General features: G+C 27.6%; 1 protein-coding gene across 11 annotated transcripts; it reads right to left on the reverse strand.

Annotated features, from left to right (window-relative positions):
- Positions 1 to 922: 922 nt before the first annotated feature.
- LOC112680446 (serpin B4-like) lies at positions 923 to 20,604 on the reverse strand. 11 transcript variants are annotated; one of them, XM_025550544.1, is made up of 9 exons: positions 20,210 to 20,597; positions 18,113 to 18,189; positions 17,865 to 18,044; positions 17,272 to 17,482; positions 16,992 to 17,200; positions 16,740 to 16,925; positions 16,541 to 16,679; positions 10,611 to 10,765; positions 6,442 to 6,515 (listed from the first exon to the last, which is right to left on the reverse strand). In XM_025550544.1, the coding sequence occupies exons 1-8, from the start codon at positions 20,217 to 20,219 to the stop codon at positions 10,623 to 10,625; spliced, it is 1,155 nt and encodes a 384-aa protein (XP_025406329.1). In that variant the 5' UTR covers positions 20,220 to 20,597; the 3' UTR covers positions 6,442 to 6,515; positions 10,611 to 10,622. The 11 variants fall into 11 exon arrangements, with proteins under 11 accessions (XP_025406325.1, XP_025406326.1, XP_025406329.1 ...); XM_025550545.1 differs by lacking the exon at positions 10,611 to 10,765 and adding an exon at positions 8,418 to 8,572 and having other exon boundaries at positions 6,459 to 6,515; XM_025550536.1 differs by lacking the exons at positions 6,442 to 6,515; positions 10,611 to 10,765 and adding an exon at positions 15,924 to 16,105 and having other exon boundaries at positions 20,210 to 20,419; positions 20,496 to 20,604.
- Positions 20,605 to 20,950: the final 346 nt, after the last annotated feature.

A 20,950-nucleotide genomic window follows, 5' to 3' on the forward strand; every position in this document is an offset into this window, starting at 1 on the left:
CGCCGTCCGTCGCCGAAAAGTGCGCGCACGAGGCAATAATAATAACAACGCTGCGACCAAAATTTATCTTCCAGGAGCCGAACGACGGATTCGTTTTTGTTTTCGTCGCACAGCAATTATCGGTTTTGGACTGCAGCAACATCCGTATTATTATTAATATCATTACGTGCGGTTGGGTTTAAGCCCGAAAAGATTTGTACGCGTTATTGTACCATCATAAGCGCATACGAACGCAACGTATGAAACCCGTTTATAACTATTCTGGACAGCGCTCTGTGCATGAAAGTTAATTATTTTAGTATTTTTAGTCAATTGTTTTCAATTCTATGTTAAAAACTGTGATTCGAAAATAATATATACTTACACGTACACTTACACTTAAATTAATACTACTATATTTGTGGTTGATAGTGTGATAATACGTGCACTACCAACACTGAAATCGAAAAGCCGTACACTGCGGTATCGTTTCAGTGGATTTGCATCGACGTGAATAATCTATGTTTTTAAATTCAGCAACCAATGTACCAAAGCTTCTTCAGCTGATCAGTAAGGAGTCAGAGACACTTGATTTATTTTCTTAATTTAATTGCTGTTCGCTGTTCTACGCGAAACGGAAAACGAGAACGGACTAATATCAATATTATTCAAGAGATGCCCATTTTAGCGCGAACTATTGAATTTTTTATTAAACATTTGTTAGCTATCCATGTGAAAATTATTAAGATTCTGATAGATCAATTCGCCTGGATACTTCCGTGCCAGCTGCTTGATCGAATCTGCTATAATTAGGAATTATCAAATCCAGTAGATGATTAATCTGCTGAATTTAGGACCAGACATAAGGATAACAAATTTTCGTTGTGGAAAAAAGAATGATCAAACGTTACGCAAGGGGAGGTATAATAATAAAGGTTATAGATATTTTTACAAAGCCGCTCTGGCAAGAACCAAAGGCGTTTCTCTCGCGCGTCATTTTATTAAAGAAAAAAAAACAATGCATAACAATGAAATAAAATGTTGTTATTAAAATAATTATTCGATTATTTATACGTAATTATTAAGCTTAGGAAATTATTTTTTAACGAATAAAATTTTTTTTTTTATAACGTTATACATCGTAGTGTTATTAGGTCTACTGCGGGTTCAATATCCGGCCCATGAACATTACGCTGTCGGTGTAGTACAATATCCCGATGACGAAAGGATGATCGGCGTAAAAATCAACTTTTTTCGGCGGTTCATCATCCTGGATTCGGGCACTTCTGAACATCAACATTCCTGTACACGAAATCGACATTAAGTTATCATCGTTGTAATGTGCAGCTATAACAATGCCGTCAAAATTTTAACGGAATTACTGTTATATACATACACATGACACAATTCAGACAGCGGTAAAACGCTAACGAATTTAATATTTCGCATAAATTATACGCATAAGGTCTGTGTCCCATTTGTGTTCACCGACTGCCTCCGTACATCATCATGTATCCTGTGTTGATGATAACTATTTGGAAGTGATTTTTTTTTTTTTTGTATTCGTCATATTTTATGACTAAATAAATTCAACGAAAAGCAGTTTCCGACGGGATACAAATTAAAATACCGTGGTGGATGAAAAAGAAATTAATATCATGAAGTCATGAAGTATGCAATTTAAAAGTCAAACCAATCAAAATGTTCAGAAAAATGAAATTTAAAAACGATGTTTTTAAAACTGTTCAAATGTTACAAAAATAAAATATAAGATTTTATATTTATTTCTTAAACGATTGTATTTTCTTTTCTATTCGTTTAATCGACTTTTATGTACTAACGTCTTTGGTCATGTGAGCTTTTACGATATTAAAAAAAAAGGGAAAAAAAAAAGCAATTTGATTATCTTTATCAGCACAGGATACATCGTAACTCTAGTGGAACAGCCTGTATATCCACGCGAGAGTTACAAACTGGCATAATGGTGTAATGAATGATTCAATGTGGTGTTAAAACGTTAAAAGCCAACCAACGGAATAATTAATGTAAGTGTATTACGACGACGCGAGAATAGCCAAAACGTAAAATACGTGTCGTGTTATGCGAGCAATATTTTCACTGTGACGACTAATACGTTCTGCGAAATGAGATGAGAGTTGATGAGCAAAAACATGACTGCACCTATTGTGAGCGAACACAAAACGTACGACTCCGTCGAACGATTATAGTTATTTAATATCGGTTAAGAGACACTACGTTTGAATTGATTGAGTTAATGTGGAGAAAAATGTCTACTCCGTTTGGTTCAGAGAAAAAAAATCGATTTCGGTTTCGACCTTTGCCGTTACAACGTCATAATATACGCCAAATACAATAATATACATAATATTTAACGAATTGTCGTAATATATTTCGGTTTTTTATCCGATAATCGATAGTTTCATTTATACACACTTGTAGTTCGGATATTTATCTACAACACTTACGATTATCGTACCAACGTCAAACGTAATTTGATAAATATAAAAAAATATCTATTCTATTCGCGTGAATGTATTTCAACCAATTATTTTTAAATTAATAACCAACAGTTGATAACAATAATATTAAGATCATTGATTGAACTCAAAGATATCAGTGATCAAACTACTCGGATCAATAGCAAATTCGACCGTAGAAAACAGAAAACATGTAAACAGATAATATTAACTGTTTACGCGCGTTCAGAACTTTCATGTAACCATGTTACCTCACCCAGTGGCGTATCCAGGGGATTAGGAGTTATAACCCCCCCACGAAAATGTTAAATGTATGTATATTGTCTATTGATTATAATAAAAACACACAAAATTCAAAATAAAATTAAAGTTTAATTTTTTTATACCCCCCCCCCCAAAAAAAAAAAAAAAAATTCTGAATACACCACTGACCTCACCGAAAAATTGATAATCGCGTTCGTTAAGCCAATCCGGAGATCAGACATAGAAACTATAGCTTCGGATTTCGATTCCGATCCAAAGGCGTATTTAGATTTACTTCTAAGGGAGGGGGGACTCAAATTTTTTCTCTAATTCAGACTCAAAATTTAAAAGTAAAATTGTTGATAATACTTAAATCAGGTAAATCTTAAATATTTGTGGTTTTTTTTTTTTTTTTTAATCTAATGCTGGATCCACTTAGAATCGATTTCATGTAGTTATTTTTTAACACCTGTCTGTTTTGAAATTTACGCTTGTATTTTATTTTATTTTTCACCAAATATGGACCCAACAAAAAACCCGATTCAATATTTGCAGCCACGCATAGTTTTATTTCGTCATAAAATGATCCGCATTAAAAAAAATTTGAAATGTGTATCTCATATAAAATCAATTCCTTAAATACGGATTCAGGGGGGTAGGCGATCGCTCCTTGCCTCCTGCCCCCTTTAAAATACGCCCATGTTCGGATCCGTTTGAATATCGCGTTAAATCTACATCCAGATTTATAAAAACCGATTGTAAACAAACATGAACGTCAAAGAAATCATCGCGACCGAATGTCTTCCGAATCGCGACATTGATTGACGGCCGGAAAATTGTTTGCCGTGTTTTATGCCAATCATACGTCGGCAGACGGGGCCGGCGGAGAGACCGAGGCGCGATTCAGGAACGGCTTACATTATTCTCTAACCCCCGGCTCGGATTCGAACACAGGAGAGCGCAGCGTGGCATTGTAATTGTTTACGCCGAACTTGAGACGTAATTTCAACGTGGACATAAATATCGGCGGTTAAACCTTCGCAAAGCCCGTTCCGACTCCAGCTATATATATATATATATATTAATATCACGCATCTCACGTAAATACATTATACGCGTGCAATAACATCTTGCTTCGTCTACACCAGCGATTCTCGTCCTTTTCTCGTTCGTGTCACCTTTAAACCACTAGAATAAAACACCGCGTCAACCTTACATCAAAATAATAAATAATGTGTATTTTAGAATAATTCTTGAAATAACAAAAAAAAAAAAAATTCAGTACTCAGAAAAATAATAAGTACACCTACTACAATTCATTTGAGTTGTGCAGGGTTCAATAAACATTGTCAGTTAAAAGTTTAAATTTGCAAATTTTTAAAAAAAAATAGTGAAAAAATAATAATGTTTTGTATGGAAACTGATGAGTAATTGGACCCTGATGGTTTTTACAAAGTTGAGGAAGTCGAGGGCTGGTCTTTCCAACCTGGAGGTATTATCTTCTAGATTTGTAGAGCTCTAACACTACATATCTAGCGACTGCAAAATAACTGAAAACGACCCCAGTTAAATCGATAAGATAATCGATAATGCAGCAATTTCACAAATCAAAATACTGCACGTCATTATCGAATCTAAACAATATATGTTTTTACACAAACATAAAGTTATGCTATTTATATGACAGTTGTGGCAATAATATAATTTTATTAAAATTAATTATTTTTTTATTTTTTTCCTTTTCCCTCGGAGATTTCGTGTCACCCCTACACTGCGTGATGCAGTCTGCGTCCATGTCACCCTGGTTTAGAACCACTGGTCTGTATGAATGTTATTCCATACGAGACAACCTTCAAACGGGTTCGAATCAGGCCCTATTATTTGTACAATTTCGGACTGCACACTTGATTTTACTGCTTTAAATGAAAATTTAGTCTTGCTACTGTCTTAGAAAAAGGAATATATTACATACATAATATATATATATATATGCATTAAATTTTAAAAAATTCAATAATACTCATATTTCCTAGTAGTTAGCTTATTATTTAATTTTTGTTTTGTAGACCGTAGTGCACACTTGTACATTCGTGGTGCACATTGTGTGTCGGGGTGCACATAAAAATAGGGCCTGGTTCGAATATGAGCTACGGAGCAGCTAAACTGAACGTAGGTATTTAACTACAATCGTAGTTTGTCCGAACAGTAATTCGAAAAATTACAGCGCAAAAACTATAGTGCAGTTATTTGTTTTAAAGCCGAAAATCTAATCACTGAAAATGCGAGTAAAAACCCCGCGGCTTAAGACTACTGGCGCGTATCTTGTTTAGCTCATCAAAAGTACAATTTTCTTTAGCCAATAAAAAAATTATAATTATAATAACCGTACATACATGTCGACGGTGTCCCGCGATGTTTTATCCCGTTTTATATCGACAACCGGTGGAAGTAACGAAAACTACATTTTTCCCGTCACTTTAAATTAATAAACCCTCGCGGGACATGTCTTATATTACCTATTTAAACTATTTGCTTCGTTATTAATAGAGCAATACACGAATAAATACGCCACACATTTTATGGTCAATATTTCTACAACGCACTGTAAGTACCCATATATCCTTGGAGCTACTTCTCGGAAAAAGCGATCCAAACGTTGATGCGGAATAAGTTCAATTTAAGATAATGATAAAATGAATAGGTATTACATCGAAGAACCGTATAAAATCGTTAAAGAATCAGAATGTTGAAAATTATTTTTTATTTTCAATAATCATTAAAGTCTTATCCGTGTCGAGTTCGAACCACGTTCCGCGATTAATCATTTTTATTCGTGATTACAGTTGAAGCCGTAGGTAGGTGCAGTGGAAAACAACCAAGAATAACACGTTCATTAGCAGCACGGAATATTATCAGCAAATACAATGATTATTATAATATACCACGATGAAAATAATTAATTAGAGCAAGTCCAATTAACAGTGGGTACACACGTTGAAAAAAAACATAACGAACAATACAAAATAAAATTAGGTATAAAAATAAAACAATTAGTTGAATGGCCTACTCGACTAGTAATAAACGAAACTTCCTTTACAATAATAAAATATTATCTCTAAGGAAAAAAACCAAATGCTTACATAAAAAAATCAACAGCATAACTCACTATAAATGTAAATAATTTTTAAAAAATACTATAACCGTCAGTTTTAATAAACAAGCTTGTTGAAATATTTTAACTTAATGACGATTGGATAAACATAACATATTTTCAGAACGACGATTTTTCAGGGTAAAAAATGTCACAGTATAAAACGAGATATTTAACTGTGTTAGACCAAGTTTCTTTATTTTCTGACGTACAAAAACTCGAATCAAGTGTTATGCTATAATCAATACTAGAGTGTGTAGAGTTACTTAATAATTTACAACGGATGATCGACGGGAAACAAGTTACAACAACATATTGCATCTAAAATATGCATTTATTTAAATTTGAAGTCGCTTTTCGTAATGCTTATAACAATAAAATATTTTAACGAAACAATGAGCTAGGTAAAATTAATTTTTTCCAATAATAATATAATATAATATAAGTTGAATAAATTAATTATCGAATAAATGTGTTAACAACACTTAAAAGAATCACGGGTTACAATTTTGATAAACGACCGACAAATAAAACGTCGTTATTGCGTGAAGCTATAGATAAAAAGAAAGGATGATCGGCAACAAATTGTACTTCAGGCTTTGGTGGATAAACGTAAGGCGCACTCATGAAGGCAAAAATCATACCTACATAACAAAAATAAAAAATAAAAAGTAATTAACAATAATATTAAATTAGTTTATGATCATAACCGTGAATGGTGATGTATTTAGTTCACAGGAATATTTCTCTTAGTGTCATGCATGTCAGCCTTGACATTTTACAATGTGCAATAACTATAAAACTGTAATGTATCATTCACCTCTAAAACCCTAGATAATATTGGAAGAATTCTGAAGTGTTAAATAATCACTCGAAAGTCAATGAAAAAGAAAGAGGTAATATTTAAGAAAACTAAAATTCTAAAGATTAATTGTGATCAAACGATTACCCGAGATCAACGAAATGTGTTGGTACATAATTTCTACGATTTGCGACTAATAAACGGAAGATAAGAAATATTATAGAAATTTGTATAGATACAAGGTAGTAATGAGTTGAACTGTTCCAACTCTTGACATTCAGTTCGATTCGAAATTCAAACTCTGTATGAAAAATATTTGAACCGAACTGTCAAGCATTTTATAATATTCGAAAATCGCACTTGTAAATATTAGTCGAACCAGACCAGTAGGCCAGGATGGTTCGAAGACCAAATATTGAATTTGAATAACAATTTTTATAATTGTTCAAAAAAATAATTTTAAAGATTTTAAAAATATTAGTGTTATTAATAATGACATGGAATTGAAGAATTATACTGCATTAATTAGTAATACTATTAATATATAGTATAGTATAGTATAGATATATATTAGTACTATTAGTAGTAGTAATATTAGTATCAGTATTATAATAGTATTAGTAAAAAGTATTTTTAATTACCAGTATTGACTTCTACATTATCATATTTATTTTAACGGGAAAAAACTATTTTGGAAAATCCCATAGAATTATTCCGCTTCTGCAGCTGTTTTGTTGATAAAAACATGTTTACATAGTAATATATTTTTATAAATTAGGAATTTTTATGATCGACTGATTGCACAGTCATAAACATTTAATTAAACATTTAGTTACATTCGGCTGACCTAGATTTTAGAAACTACGACTAGTAACGATGTTTAGCCGTTTAATTTTTAAATTTATTGAAAAAAAAAAATTCGACTTTGAATTCGACTTCGACTTGAAATTTTTCTAGATTCGGTTCGGTTCAATAAAAAACATAAAAGTTTAGTTATGAGTTCGAGTTCGAAAATATATTTTAAAGTTCGATTCGATTTCATAAATCTGGTTTCAACATAACACTAGTGTACATGGTTATCGTAAAAAATATATTAGATTGAAGCCTAATTATAAATGCAACCGAATAAAATGTATTATTTTTTTATTTTTTTTTCATTTAAATAAAACCTATCTCAAAAATAATTAATATGATTTTTTAAAAATTCATTTTTTTCAAAACTTTTAAAATTTATTTGTACCTGTTGTGCACGTCAACAGTAAAAATTAATAATGGGTATAAAATATTTATTTATTTTTTGTAAAATGTTTAATTGTGGCCCGCGTAGTAAATTATTCAATATATTTAGCCCATCTGATACTTAAGAGTTTGATATGCTTGGCCTGAGGTGTTATTATAATTAAAGTAAGACCATTTTCGAATTAAATATATAATAATACTCCGGCTAAGCATTTATTACTTTTTTCTATACATTAACTATTTATTTATTTATTTATGAATTAATAATATTAAAGTAGTCAATTAAATTCACAGATTACAACAATAACAACATACTGTTTATAAAATATGCATATATTTAAATTTGATCGAACTTGGACTTCGTAATGATTATAACAAAAATATATTTCAACGGAACTATGAGTTGGATGAAATTGATTTGTTCCAGTAACGTAATATAATATAACATGAATTGAATATATCTATATGATTTAATAAATGTGATGACGACAAGCGTAACACTTACAAGAACTACGAATTACAATTTTGATAAACGACCGACAAATAAAACGTCATTATTGCGCGACAATATAGACAAAAAGAAAGGATGATCAGCGACAAATTGTACTTCAGGCGGTGGCGGATATACGTGTACCGCACTGTATTTTACTAACGTCAAACCTGCACAACAAAAATAATAAACAATAAACAACAATCTTAAATGATTTTATATTCAAAACCTTACATGGATATCGTGCAAAATGTGTAGATAGTATTCAAATATAAAAGGAAAATATTTAAAACCTATTTAAGAATTTCGAAGTGCAAAAAAATATAGATACCAATCTAAGTATTAGTGATATAAAAACCAACTGATAAACGTACATACAACCGAAGCCATTGCCTTATACGATTACTATTAGATTAAAAATAATATTTGAAAAAGACAACACTGTAATTAAATGTGTACATTAAACAACACGAGGGCACAAAGTGAAAAACCACACAATTTCGACAGCCATTCAATACAGACGAATACGTGCTAATGTTTGATAATTAAACTTGTTTTATAATGAGAACCATTACCGATGCCAGTAGCGAATCACTCAATAACAGCAAACTCACTAAAAACCAAATAAACGCATGCAAACACCCATCCAGTGGCGAAGGAGAATCGACACATGGTTCGACTTGACGAATGGTGTGATCGCCTCTATTCGTTCAATACGAGTAGTTCAAATATTTAAATAAAATTTAAATTTGGTATACTCGGTATATATTATAAGAAATCGATGTTGACTCGATTAATCATTATCGACGAGTCATAAAACACATGAGATGTGTTTTTGTGTTTGATTTATATTATTTATCTTTAACCTCATAAATAAAATTAAAGTTATAGAAATTTTATTTTTTTTTTATTAATTTTCATGTTTCTGTTTCATTTTTTAAAAACTATATTTATTCATAAAAAATTATTTACTGAAAATAATTTCTTTAACTCTTTTCAGAAAAAAAAATGTAAAAAAATATCTACACTTTATTTTTTTATTAATATTTTTCGTGATTATAGATAATTATAATGCCTATTTTAAAATTTTTAGTCGCCATAAAATCTGAGACTGCATTTAATATTATATAAAAACTACAAGCATTAAATAATCATAGTATATTGACATTAGCACAAATAGTAGTTCAACAAATCCGTTTTGGAGTAAAATTAATTTAATGAAAATAATTTAAATTCCCTTCTTTCCAAAAAAAAAAATTAAACTAAAAAAAACATTTCCTACTGACCTACACAATAATTCGAAACTTTTTATTATATATATACTACACGCTATGACAGTTTTTGAGTAAATACAAATCATATCTAATTCATATCAAATTTCAGAAAATTTTAGCTTTCAAATCAAGAAAATTGATTTTGTAAAAAAATTCGGTCGATATTCAATCATGGATAAATATACCTTGATTATAATATGAAATCTATCGAATACCTTACAATATCTGAAGTAATAGATTGAAAATGAACTAAATTAAATAAATCATTATGAATATTGAAGTAAGAAGCCTAATTATAAATGCAACCGAATAAAATGTATTATTTTTTTTCTTTTCGTTTAAATAAAACCTATCTCATAAATAATTAATATGATTTTTTAAAAATTCATTTTTTTCAAAACTTTTAAAATTTATTTGTACCTGTTGTGCACGTCAACAGTAAAAATTAATAATTGGTATAAAATATTTATTTTTTGTAAAATGTTTAATTGTGGCCCGCGTAGTAAATTATTCAATATATTTAGCCCATCTGATACTTAAGAGTTTGATATGCCTGGCCTGAGGTGTTATTATAATTAAAGTAAGACCATTTTCGAATTAAATATATAATAATATTCCGGCTAAGCATTTATTACTTTTTTCTATACATTAACTATTTATTTATTTATTTATGAATTAATAATATTAAAGTAGTCAATTAAACTCACAGATTACAACAATAACAACATACTGTATATAAAATATACATCTATTAAAATCTGATCGAAGTTGGACTTCATAATGCTAATAACAAAAATATATTTCAATGGAACTATTGGAACATCCAATGGAATTGGATGAAATTGATTTGTTCCAGTAACTTAATATAATATAACATGAATTTAATGTATATATATGATTTAATAAATGTGATGACGACAAGCGTAACTCTTACAAGAACTACGAATTACAATTTTGATAAACGACCGACAAATAAAACGTCATTATTGCGCGACAATATAGACAAAAAGAAAGGATGATCAGCGACAAATTGTACTTCAGGCGGTGGCGGATATACGTGTACCGCACTAGTTACTACAAACGTCAAACCTGCACAACAAAAATAATAAATAATAAACAACAATCTTAAATTAATTTATGGTCAAAACCGTGTACATGCGTATCGTGAAAAATGTACTTAGAATGTATTTAAATCTGAAACGAAAATGATAAAACCGATATTAAGTTTTCGTAGAGCAAATAATTATAGGTACCTTTTTAACTATTAGTGATTTTAAATCCTACCAATAAACGTTTAACGTAGATACAACCGACACCATCGCCCTACGCAATTACTATTAGATTAAAAATAGTATTTTAAAATAAAAATAGTGTTATTAAATGTGTGCATTAAACAGAGTACAAAGCGAAAAACTACACCATTTTTACAGTCGTTCAATACACAAGAATACGTTCTGATATATGGTAATAGAACTTGTTTTAAAATGAGGACCATCCCCGATGTTAGTAACGAATTACTTAATTATAACGAACTCTCTTAAATCCAAAAAAACCATGCAATTATCCATTCAGTGGCAAATGATTGAATTGACACATAGCTCGACATGACGAGTGCTTCCATTCATTCAATACAAGTAATTGACAAATTTGAATAAAATTCAAGATTGATGTAGACGGTAAGTTTTATAAGAAACCGATGTTAACTCGATTTATCATTATCGACGAATCACAAAACGCATGAGTTGTGCTTTTTTATTTGATTTATATTATTCATCTTAAATACCGTAAATTACCGTAAATAAAATTAAAATTATCATTACCCTCATGTTTTTTTTTCATTTTTTAAAAACTATATTTATTCAAAAATAATTATTTACTGAGTAGGTATAATTTTTAAGCTGTTTTCAAGAAAAAAAATGTAAAGAAATATTTACACTTACAGCTATTTTATTGATATATTCGTGATTTTACAGAATTTTAGCGCTTATTTTAAGATTTTTAGTTCATAAAACAACACAAATTTAAGTACATAAAATTTGAAAATGTACATTCAATATTACATAAAAACTACCTGCATCAAACAATCATAATACATTAACACTAGCAGAAATAGTAGTTAGACGAATCCGTTTTGGAATAAAATTGACCTATGAAAATAATTTCAATTCCTCATTTTACCAAAAAAAATTTAACTAAAAAAAAACATTTCCTACTGACCTAAAGTAGCACCCATGTAGGGTACCAAGTGATGCAATTGCACTGATTTCTAATGGGTCCCGGGGCCTACATACATTTGAGGGACCAACTCTGGTCTCTGGAGCAAACACTATAAATGCATAGCTGAAAAAATTATAATCAAGTAATTTTTGTAAAACAAATCAACACATATTCAATGCCTTAAGTTAAAACACTGATCAAAACTATTATGTATATCATAGTATTATATTTGAAGTTTTTAATAATCAATAAACTATTGTATTTAAAAAACTTTCCTGAACAATACCAACTGGGGGCATTGCCCATTTGCGCCAAAATAAAAAAAGGTATGTTTTTTCAGACAGCTAATTTGCGCCAAATTTACCTGCGTAAACATTTTAAGTGTAGTTAAAACCAGATTAAAAAAAACTTTAAAAACAATTGAGAATTATAAAAACCAAAAAATGAAGGCGTTATGAATATGTGCAAATAGTTGTATTTTATTACAATAAAGATTAGGAAGATTTATTAAAAAAAATCTTTATTTATTTTTTCTTATTATTATATTATTATTTATTATTTATTATTAAAATTAATTTGATTAATATTTTTGATTGACTATTATTACCTATAACCTATTATATAGTAATTATTTATTATTATTTAAAAGTGTATTTCTATTAAATTATTTTTAAAAAAAATCGTATTATTGACTATAATTTGATTTAAAAAATTGTATACTAAATTATTACTAGGAAAAGATCTCATAAATAATTAATATGATTTTTTAAATATTCATCTTTTTTAATTTTTAAAATTTATTTGTACCTGTTGTGTCCGTAAACAATAAAAATGAAAAATTGGTATAAAATATTTATTTTTCGTAAAATGTTGAATTATGTTTAATATATATTGAATTATAATTAGAACGAAATAATTACTTTAATAGTTGATACTAAAAATTATTTAAAATTCATATCTGTAACAAACGGCCCATGAACAATACATTCCATTTGGCAGAAACTATTAAAACAATGAAAGGGTGATTTGCGACAAAATTTACTTCAGGTTTTGGTTTAGATAGCATCATTAACATGATCTCATAACCTGTACAGAAACAATAGAACATAATTATTTTATTTATCACTGACAAAATATAGAAAAATTAAAATAGATTCTGATTTAATCTGATTTTTACAAAATAAAAATATAATTTAAACCATAATGAAAAAAAAAAAATAGAAATAAACTATATCACTATAACAATTACTGTACAATTTAGATACTGAGCTCACATAATAACACTATAGGAGCAACCAAATATTGTAATCTGAGCTAAAGTTCAAAATGCGCCTATGTGTATTTTTACTTTAGAAATATTATAATTATTAGACATTGTTTAGATATTATTTTCAACATAGAAATTAAAAATAATTGAATAAATGAAAAATGGAACTTTCTTTAACTATTTGAAATTGGATATCTAAACAATGAATAAAAAATACTAGTTTAACAATAAATAATAAGTAAATGTATTTTTATTTTTCGTAAAACTGTTAATAAATTATCAAATTATATTATAAATCAAAAATATTACTTATTGTACAAAAAAAAAATTACTCAAATAAATAAGTCTTTTTATTAAAAAAAAAATACTATTTGTGCACAATTATATGTAGATATATTATTATTTGGACCCTGAATAATCATGCCACATTAACAAGGATAAAAATAAGCTAAATGGTGTATAAGTTTAAACGATTACAAAATTCAATATCTTAAGTAACAATAGATTTTATGTAATTCATAAGAGCTATCAATAAAAATTTGTGAACAATATTGTTATTATAAATTTTACTGTGATCAATATTAGTAATATGTCTGCATGTGCCAGTAACTGAAATACTGTCGAAAATAATCAAAATTGACTATACTAATGTTTTTAGATTTAACAATTTGATTGTTGTCAAAATATATTATAGTGATTATAATTTAATAAAAATAGTAACAATAACATAAGTAGTTTCAAAAAGTGTTTAACTTAAAAATATCATACACATTTGCCCAATATATGAATCCAACAAATTATTATCTTTAGCTTTTCATCATGCATAAAGCTTAAAAAATAATTATGTATAATTACAATTAAATATTTAAACATATTTAATATGTTTAAAATAGGCAATGTGGTATAATTATTACAGCGAAATAATTCTACCAATGAAAATCATGTTAGAAAAGTCAAAACCCCAAAAAATAGCAAAAATGAATGGGTGATCAGCATTGAATACACTTCTGTGTTTTGTCCTTGGAAAACTCATACTGTTGTCCATAGCCCAGCCTATAGAACATATACATGTAATACTATGATGATGATTTACAGTAGATTAGGTTTTAAAATGTTTACCCAAGCAGAATCCTGAAAAATAAGCAAAACAACACAGACCACAACACTAAACTAAATTGCATATGAACCTTACCTTGTACCAATTTAATATATAACATTAATAGTTCATTTAGTAACAGTCATAAAACTGTATGTACATAATATACAAATAAACAGAATTACATAAGTATACAGATATCTTTTATAAAAATTAATAGATTTTTCAATTCTGACATTCTTTCTAAACTATTTTAAGTTATTTCATAAATTTAAATATCAATATATTTGAACATATAAAACTACAATTTTTAATAAAATACTCAATTCAAAATACAATTTTAAAAATCCATATAATTAAAAGTAGTTCAGGAATGTCAAAACTAAATTAATACAATTGTAAAACATAATTAAAACTATATAATAAAATATTTACTTTTATTTTATTCATTAAAAGTATAGTATTAATCTGATAAATCTAGTACAATAAACAAATGAGCCAAAAATATAATAAATTGAGATTGACTAGGGAAAGTTATTTAATAACAGATGAGTTCCATTTTTTAATTTTTAATTTGTTTACTAAGGATATCCCTCTCTAACATCTTATGAAATGCCAAGAAAACTGTCATGAATTATTTGAGAGAATTTCAAAATAAATGTAACAAATTAGTATTTAATAATTCCATTTTATGTTTTAGTGGGGATCCCACGTTAATCTTCTATTTTAAGTAAATGCATTTTAAATAAATATTTTTTAAAACAAGCTATCAAATATGATTAAAAGAAATAATTTATTATTAATAAATATTATTAAAGACATCCCAATACTTTATAAACATACAATTTATTATAGTGTTCATTGGATGTTTAAAGTAAAAACTCACTGAGCAAGGACAACATTGAACTCGTATGAAAACAATGAAACTTTATATAATCGTTCATTTTGTATATTATAAATAAATTATAATCAAAATTATCAATGGAACATACCTTTTTTTAAAAAAAAAATGCACACTTTATCACAGCGGTTTATGTGAAATAAGTTTAAAAAAAAATAAATAATATTCTTGTATAAGAGTTATATTAAAAGGTTATATAGCTGCAAAAAATAATCTTCAATAAAGAAATATAAATCACACAACAATTAGCAACTAATAATATAAACATTTAGTTTTAGTAATAAAAATAAATTTTTTTGAAAATATAGTTAACATATAATAGAAATGTATGCATTACAAAATAAAAATAATAAATAATCTATAACATTTAATTAATATTTCAAAATACTGATAATTAGGTAACTATTATTAAGACATAAATATAATAGCAATGGGTTAATTTTTTAATTTTCAACTACGTTTAGTATTCTTCCAAAAAATAAAAGTTCATTGTTTTTGCCCACTATAAAGAAGATGAATGGACAATTAGCGAAAAAGTCCACTTTATCATAATCTTGGGGAATCATCAAACACCGAGTAAGCATAGTCATTCCTAATAACATAATCATACATTTATATCAGAACTAAGATTACTAACTAACAAATTTTTTTTACTGTCGTTTATAAATATTATTTTCTAATATATAATACTCTTACTATAAATAATACCATTAAATGTGTTATACAAAGAAAATAAACGTATATAAAACTAATATAAATCAATGCAATTTCTAATATATAATTAGAGTTCATCTTTATCAGGATAAACTAATGTCTCAATATTGGTCAAACGACCTACAAAAATAATACTACCCAATTTGGTCAAAATATAAAATAAAAATGGATGATCAGCAACAAAATCTTTAGGTTCATTCATTTTTAAACATCTCTTCTTACGAATTGACATACCTGGTAATATTTCAATTTTTTTTTTTTATTTTGTGTTTAACCATAATTAATTATTTTAATAATGTTGGAAGCCAAAATTTAAGTTTATATTAATTTATAATAGTATTAATTTTACAGCAAATTAATAAACATAAGAAAGAAATTTTAATAATAAATAAGTAATTATTTAAATAATAATTTACAGTACTAATAATTGTACTTAATTTTTATTATTAAAATAAAAATATAGACTCAACAAAGCAATTTTAAACAACCAAGCAAACCATTTTTTAGACAGCCACTGATACTATTTTCATATAGTTAAATTTTGCATATACATCACAAGTGGTTAAAAATTAAGAACCAATAAGTTTTGAAATAAATGTTCAAAGTACTTCTTAGAGTAAATTGAAGAATTATAACCGAAAATCCCAATACACAAATATATTTCATTACCTGTAGCTGCTGCAGCCTCGGTTCCTTTTTCATTTACATCAACATATGCCTTATGCACAACTTTACTCACATATAAATCGCCGCTTTCAGCAATATTAGAAAAGTTAGCAGCTCTTGAGAACATAGTAGGACATCCAAGCTACAAATATAATAATATATTAATAAAAAGTATAAGAATTTGTTTTTTAAATATACTCACATTTGATAATGTATCTTCAAGCTGCAATGATTGTTCTAGTTTGAAACGGGGTAATTTGACAGTTACATGATACTGGCTCATTTTATTAGAGATTTCATGAATTTTGATTTTAGACAAATTATTCTCAAGGTTTTTTAGACCATCTTTTTCATCGGGTAATAAAATCATCATTTTAAAAGCATGATGCTAAACAAAATTACAAAATTATAAATTCTTAAAAATATCAAAAATTAAATTTAAAGAAAAATTTACTTCATATGGCAGTTCAAGAGCTGCAAATTTCAACTCATCATTATGATAATAACTCAAATCATGTACCAGTGTCATCATTTTAACTGTTACTTTGTTGTTAGGAGTCAAATAGAAGGGTTCATCTTCTGCATCTCTAAACTTATGTGCCCAACCACTTTTAAAATGTATAGCATTTGCTAATACTAAAGGAGTACCTTCATTAATAGAATCTTTAAAAAAAGAAAATCAAGTGAGTATAATTAAATTAAATAATACATGTAAATACAACTAAATTAACAACCTTTAGGGAATAAATTTTTGATTTTGTCATTGGTTTTTTGTAAAACCCAATTGTTTATATATTGGCGTTGTTTTTCAGGATTTTGCTTGAAATTTAATTTTTCCATAGTAGCTTTTAAATATTTATTTGTGTTTTCCACATAACTACTTTTAACATTAAAATTTGTATCAACAAACATTCCAGTGGCCAATTTTAAATTCTCACTATCACTCTAAAAAAATGATAAATTATGTTATATTATTTGTATATTCACTTAATTTTATGTGAATTTAAAAATTTTTTATCATTGATTGAAATTTTATAATAGAAAAGTACATAAGAAATTAAAAATAGCAAAAATTATAAAAAAAAAACACAATTAACAATTAAGTAACAATTAATTAGTACACAATAAATGTATGTACTTACTTATTATAAGCTATACAAAAAAAAAATTAATACATAATTTATAATTATATTCAATTTAAAAAATAATGATATCTTATTAATTAAATTTTATTAATAAAATTTAGTCAGTCAATTTGTTATAAGTCAAATAAAACAAAAACATAAAAATATTTTTTTACTAATTCAGACCAAAATAATAAACTTACAATTAAATCGTCTAATAATTCTTTATATGTTTCCAGTGAGTGAGTAGTTTTATTTAAATGTATAGTAGCAATCATTTCATCAAATGTTGTTGAAGCTGCTCCGACGCTAGCCATGAACATTATCACATGAATACTGAATGGAGAATAGAAAATATTCCCAGTTTCTTTTTTTGCCAGTTCCTTTAAAAATTAAAAATGTAGTGCCTATAAAAAAAATTACTTAATTTAATATAATGATTAATTCTTACAGTATACAAAGAAAGTGAAAAATCATGATTGGCCAAGTTTAATGCTTCTAAGTTTGTGAGTGCCATGTTTTTAGGATCTGAAATAAAAAAAAAATTAAGCTGTTTTATACATTTATAATGAACATAACATATTATTAACAATACTAATAGATTTCATTTAATTGAATATATCATACATTATAGTATTACACTATTTATAAACTGATAATCAACTATAAAACTGTTCAAATTATTTCAAATCTTTAGTAAATAAATATATTTGTTCACATTAGGTACATTTTAACTATCAATGCTTATGCAAATTATAAACCTACATAATATTATTTCAATATTTAAAGGAACAAAATGCATGAAGTGTAAAATTAATATTTAATTAACTCAATAAACTTTAAAATTAACCGAAAGTACTGATGAAATAGTGATTAACAATGGGTTAATAATAATAGTAACTGAAAAATGTAACCTTCGTTTAATAATGTGATAATTTAGGCAAGAGTATATGACCATGGATTATACAATTATTTTAATCTAAAAACAAAATTAATAATAATTAATTATACAAATAAAAATATGTGAAAACCCTGGTAAAACATTAATAAATACTACACATAACAAAAGACAACATAATTTTAACAAGCAGAACTTATTTCCAAGTCATTGTCCATGAAATTGTAAAAAATAATTTTTTTACAAGTTAAAGATAAAACTATAAATATTTAGACATTTTTATAATATACTTTAACTTGTAATTGTAATAATTATTTACATTTTTAAAATGACAATGTCTACTTTTAATTGCATATTATGAATCAGAAAGTTATTTTAAAATGTTGACATCTATATAAAATCAAATTAATGATATATTAATATTTAATATTCAGATCAGCAGTGTAATAATTTAATGTACATACATTTTTAACAAGTTAATTAAGTATATTTCTTATGACTTTACCATGAAAAAATAAATTACTACCCTCGCTCAAGTTTGTTTAATAAAAATACTTGATTTTTATTTTTAAAACCTATTTTTGTTAGCACTTAAATACATAGTACCTATGAAAAATTAACTCAATTTATAGAAAAATATTAATGAACTGCTGGCTAGTAAAATGTATTTTTCAGATTCCAAAAAAATGTATTAGATACTTTATAATAAACAAGAACTGTTGGAAGTAAAATAAAAATATCTAAATGTAGACACCTGGTTTTAAAATACAATATTAATTTATACATAAATTCAATATTAAATTATCAGTGATTTATAGTATACATTTATGTATATTATATCTACTTATGTATTAATTGTTAATTTATTGTTTTATATCACATAGTTTTAATGGAAAAAATAATTAATAAAGAAGCAAAATAGAATATTATTACTATTTAACTATAAGGCATTAAAACCTTACTGTTCTAATATTTATATTTATAAGCTAAGAACAATAATAATAGATATTAAATGCAATAATTAAATGGAAAAAACATGTTTTACATATCAAACACATATAAGAGAAAGTGATTAATATTATGAACAAGTATCAACTTCGATTCTCACAGAATTGAATTTTTTTTTCAGTCAACTGAAAAATACCTTATAAAAAATACACTGGCACAACATAAAATGTGATATTCCATTTCATGTCGAATGGATCAAACTTTGCTGGAACGTAAAAGCATTTTGAGATCACAGTTAAAAAAACACTTACCATTCAACGCAGAACGCGTTCAAGTATTGATGGTAAAGGAAGACTTTGATTTTGGTGAAATCCACCAAGATCAGAACGTTATACTGTGGAAACTGTTCAGTGCTCGGTCAAACACTAAACTGATAGCGCTAAGTACATAATATTAAATAAATGCATCATTCGTTTCAATTGACCTACTAGCCGGGCTGGTAATTGGGTAACAAAGTACACGGACTTTGTCCATCTGCGCTATTGACGTACACGGCGGTGCTCACGGAATAGCGATAATAACAAACCAGTGGAAAAGAAATAGCAGCAAGAGCGGCGTTTGATCGCAAATATAAAAGATTAATTATCGGTCTAAATGAATATAATAACAAAAAACAATGGGAATACCATTTAACACACTCACCGTCGCTCATTGTGCGTGGTTCGAGTGGTGTTGGGTTTCCGGCGGACAACGGGGTTCGAACGATGCCAATGAAACCTCCGAGCTGAAATTATTTTTTCGGGTCGGTCGTCAACTCCGGGCAACAGTGTCTTGGTTGACTACGGCGATCGAAGATGACTGTTGACGAACGTGTACGCGTGCCACGACAACGGTGACGGCGGAAGCGAACAGCTATCGGTCGGGGAAAAAAAATGGGTTCGATAATCGCGTCACCAACGGTGATATTGTAATGTTTGGTTCATAGTACCTATTATTGGAGCGTTGAATTTCTCGTTATTGTTTATTTCTCGTTAAACTGCGACAAAGCCATAGAGTAATTACTCTATGGACAAAGCGCAGCCGGTTAATGTTAAACACGGACGTCGATAAGATAAGAATTAAAGATAATACTGTTTGTTGTTGTGGCGTTGCGGTGACAGGCATTGGGTCGTGATACCCGTGCGCGTTATCACCTCATTAACGACCATCCGCACACGGTTATTCGCAAGCAGGGTAACCTTTTGGAATATTTCTAGTTTACGGAGCACCCTAAAAATGTTGACAAATTTTTTTGGGGGGACTTGGTCATTTTTTGGGTAGAAAAAATTATCGTGAAATTTGACGCAAGAATTTAGTTTTGAAGTTATAGTTAATTAAATTTTATAATTTTATAGTAAAACACTTAAAAACATTATGCATAAGCTTGCCATTCGGTTTGACCGG

Source organism: Sipha flava, unplaced genomic scaffold (genome assembly GCF_003268045.1).
Source record: "Sipha flava isolate LNK unplaced genomic scaffold, YSA_version1 176_pilon_pilon, whole genome shotgun sequence".
Lineage (NCBI taxonomy): Eukaryota > Metazoa > Arthropoda > Insecta > Hemiptera > Aphididae > Sipha > Sipha flava.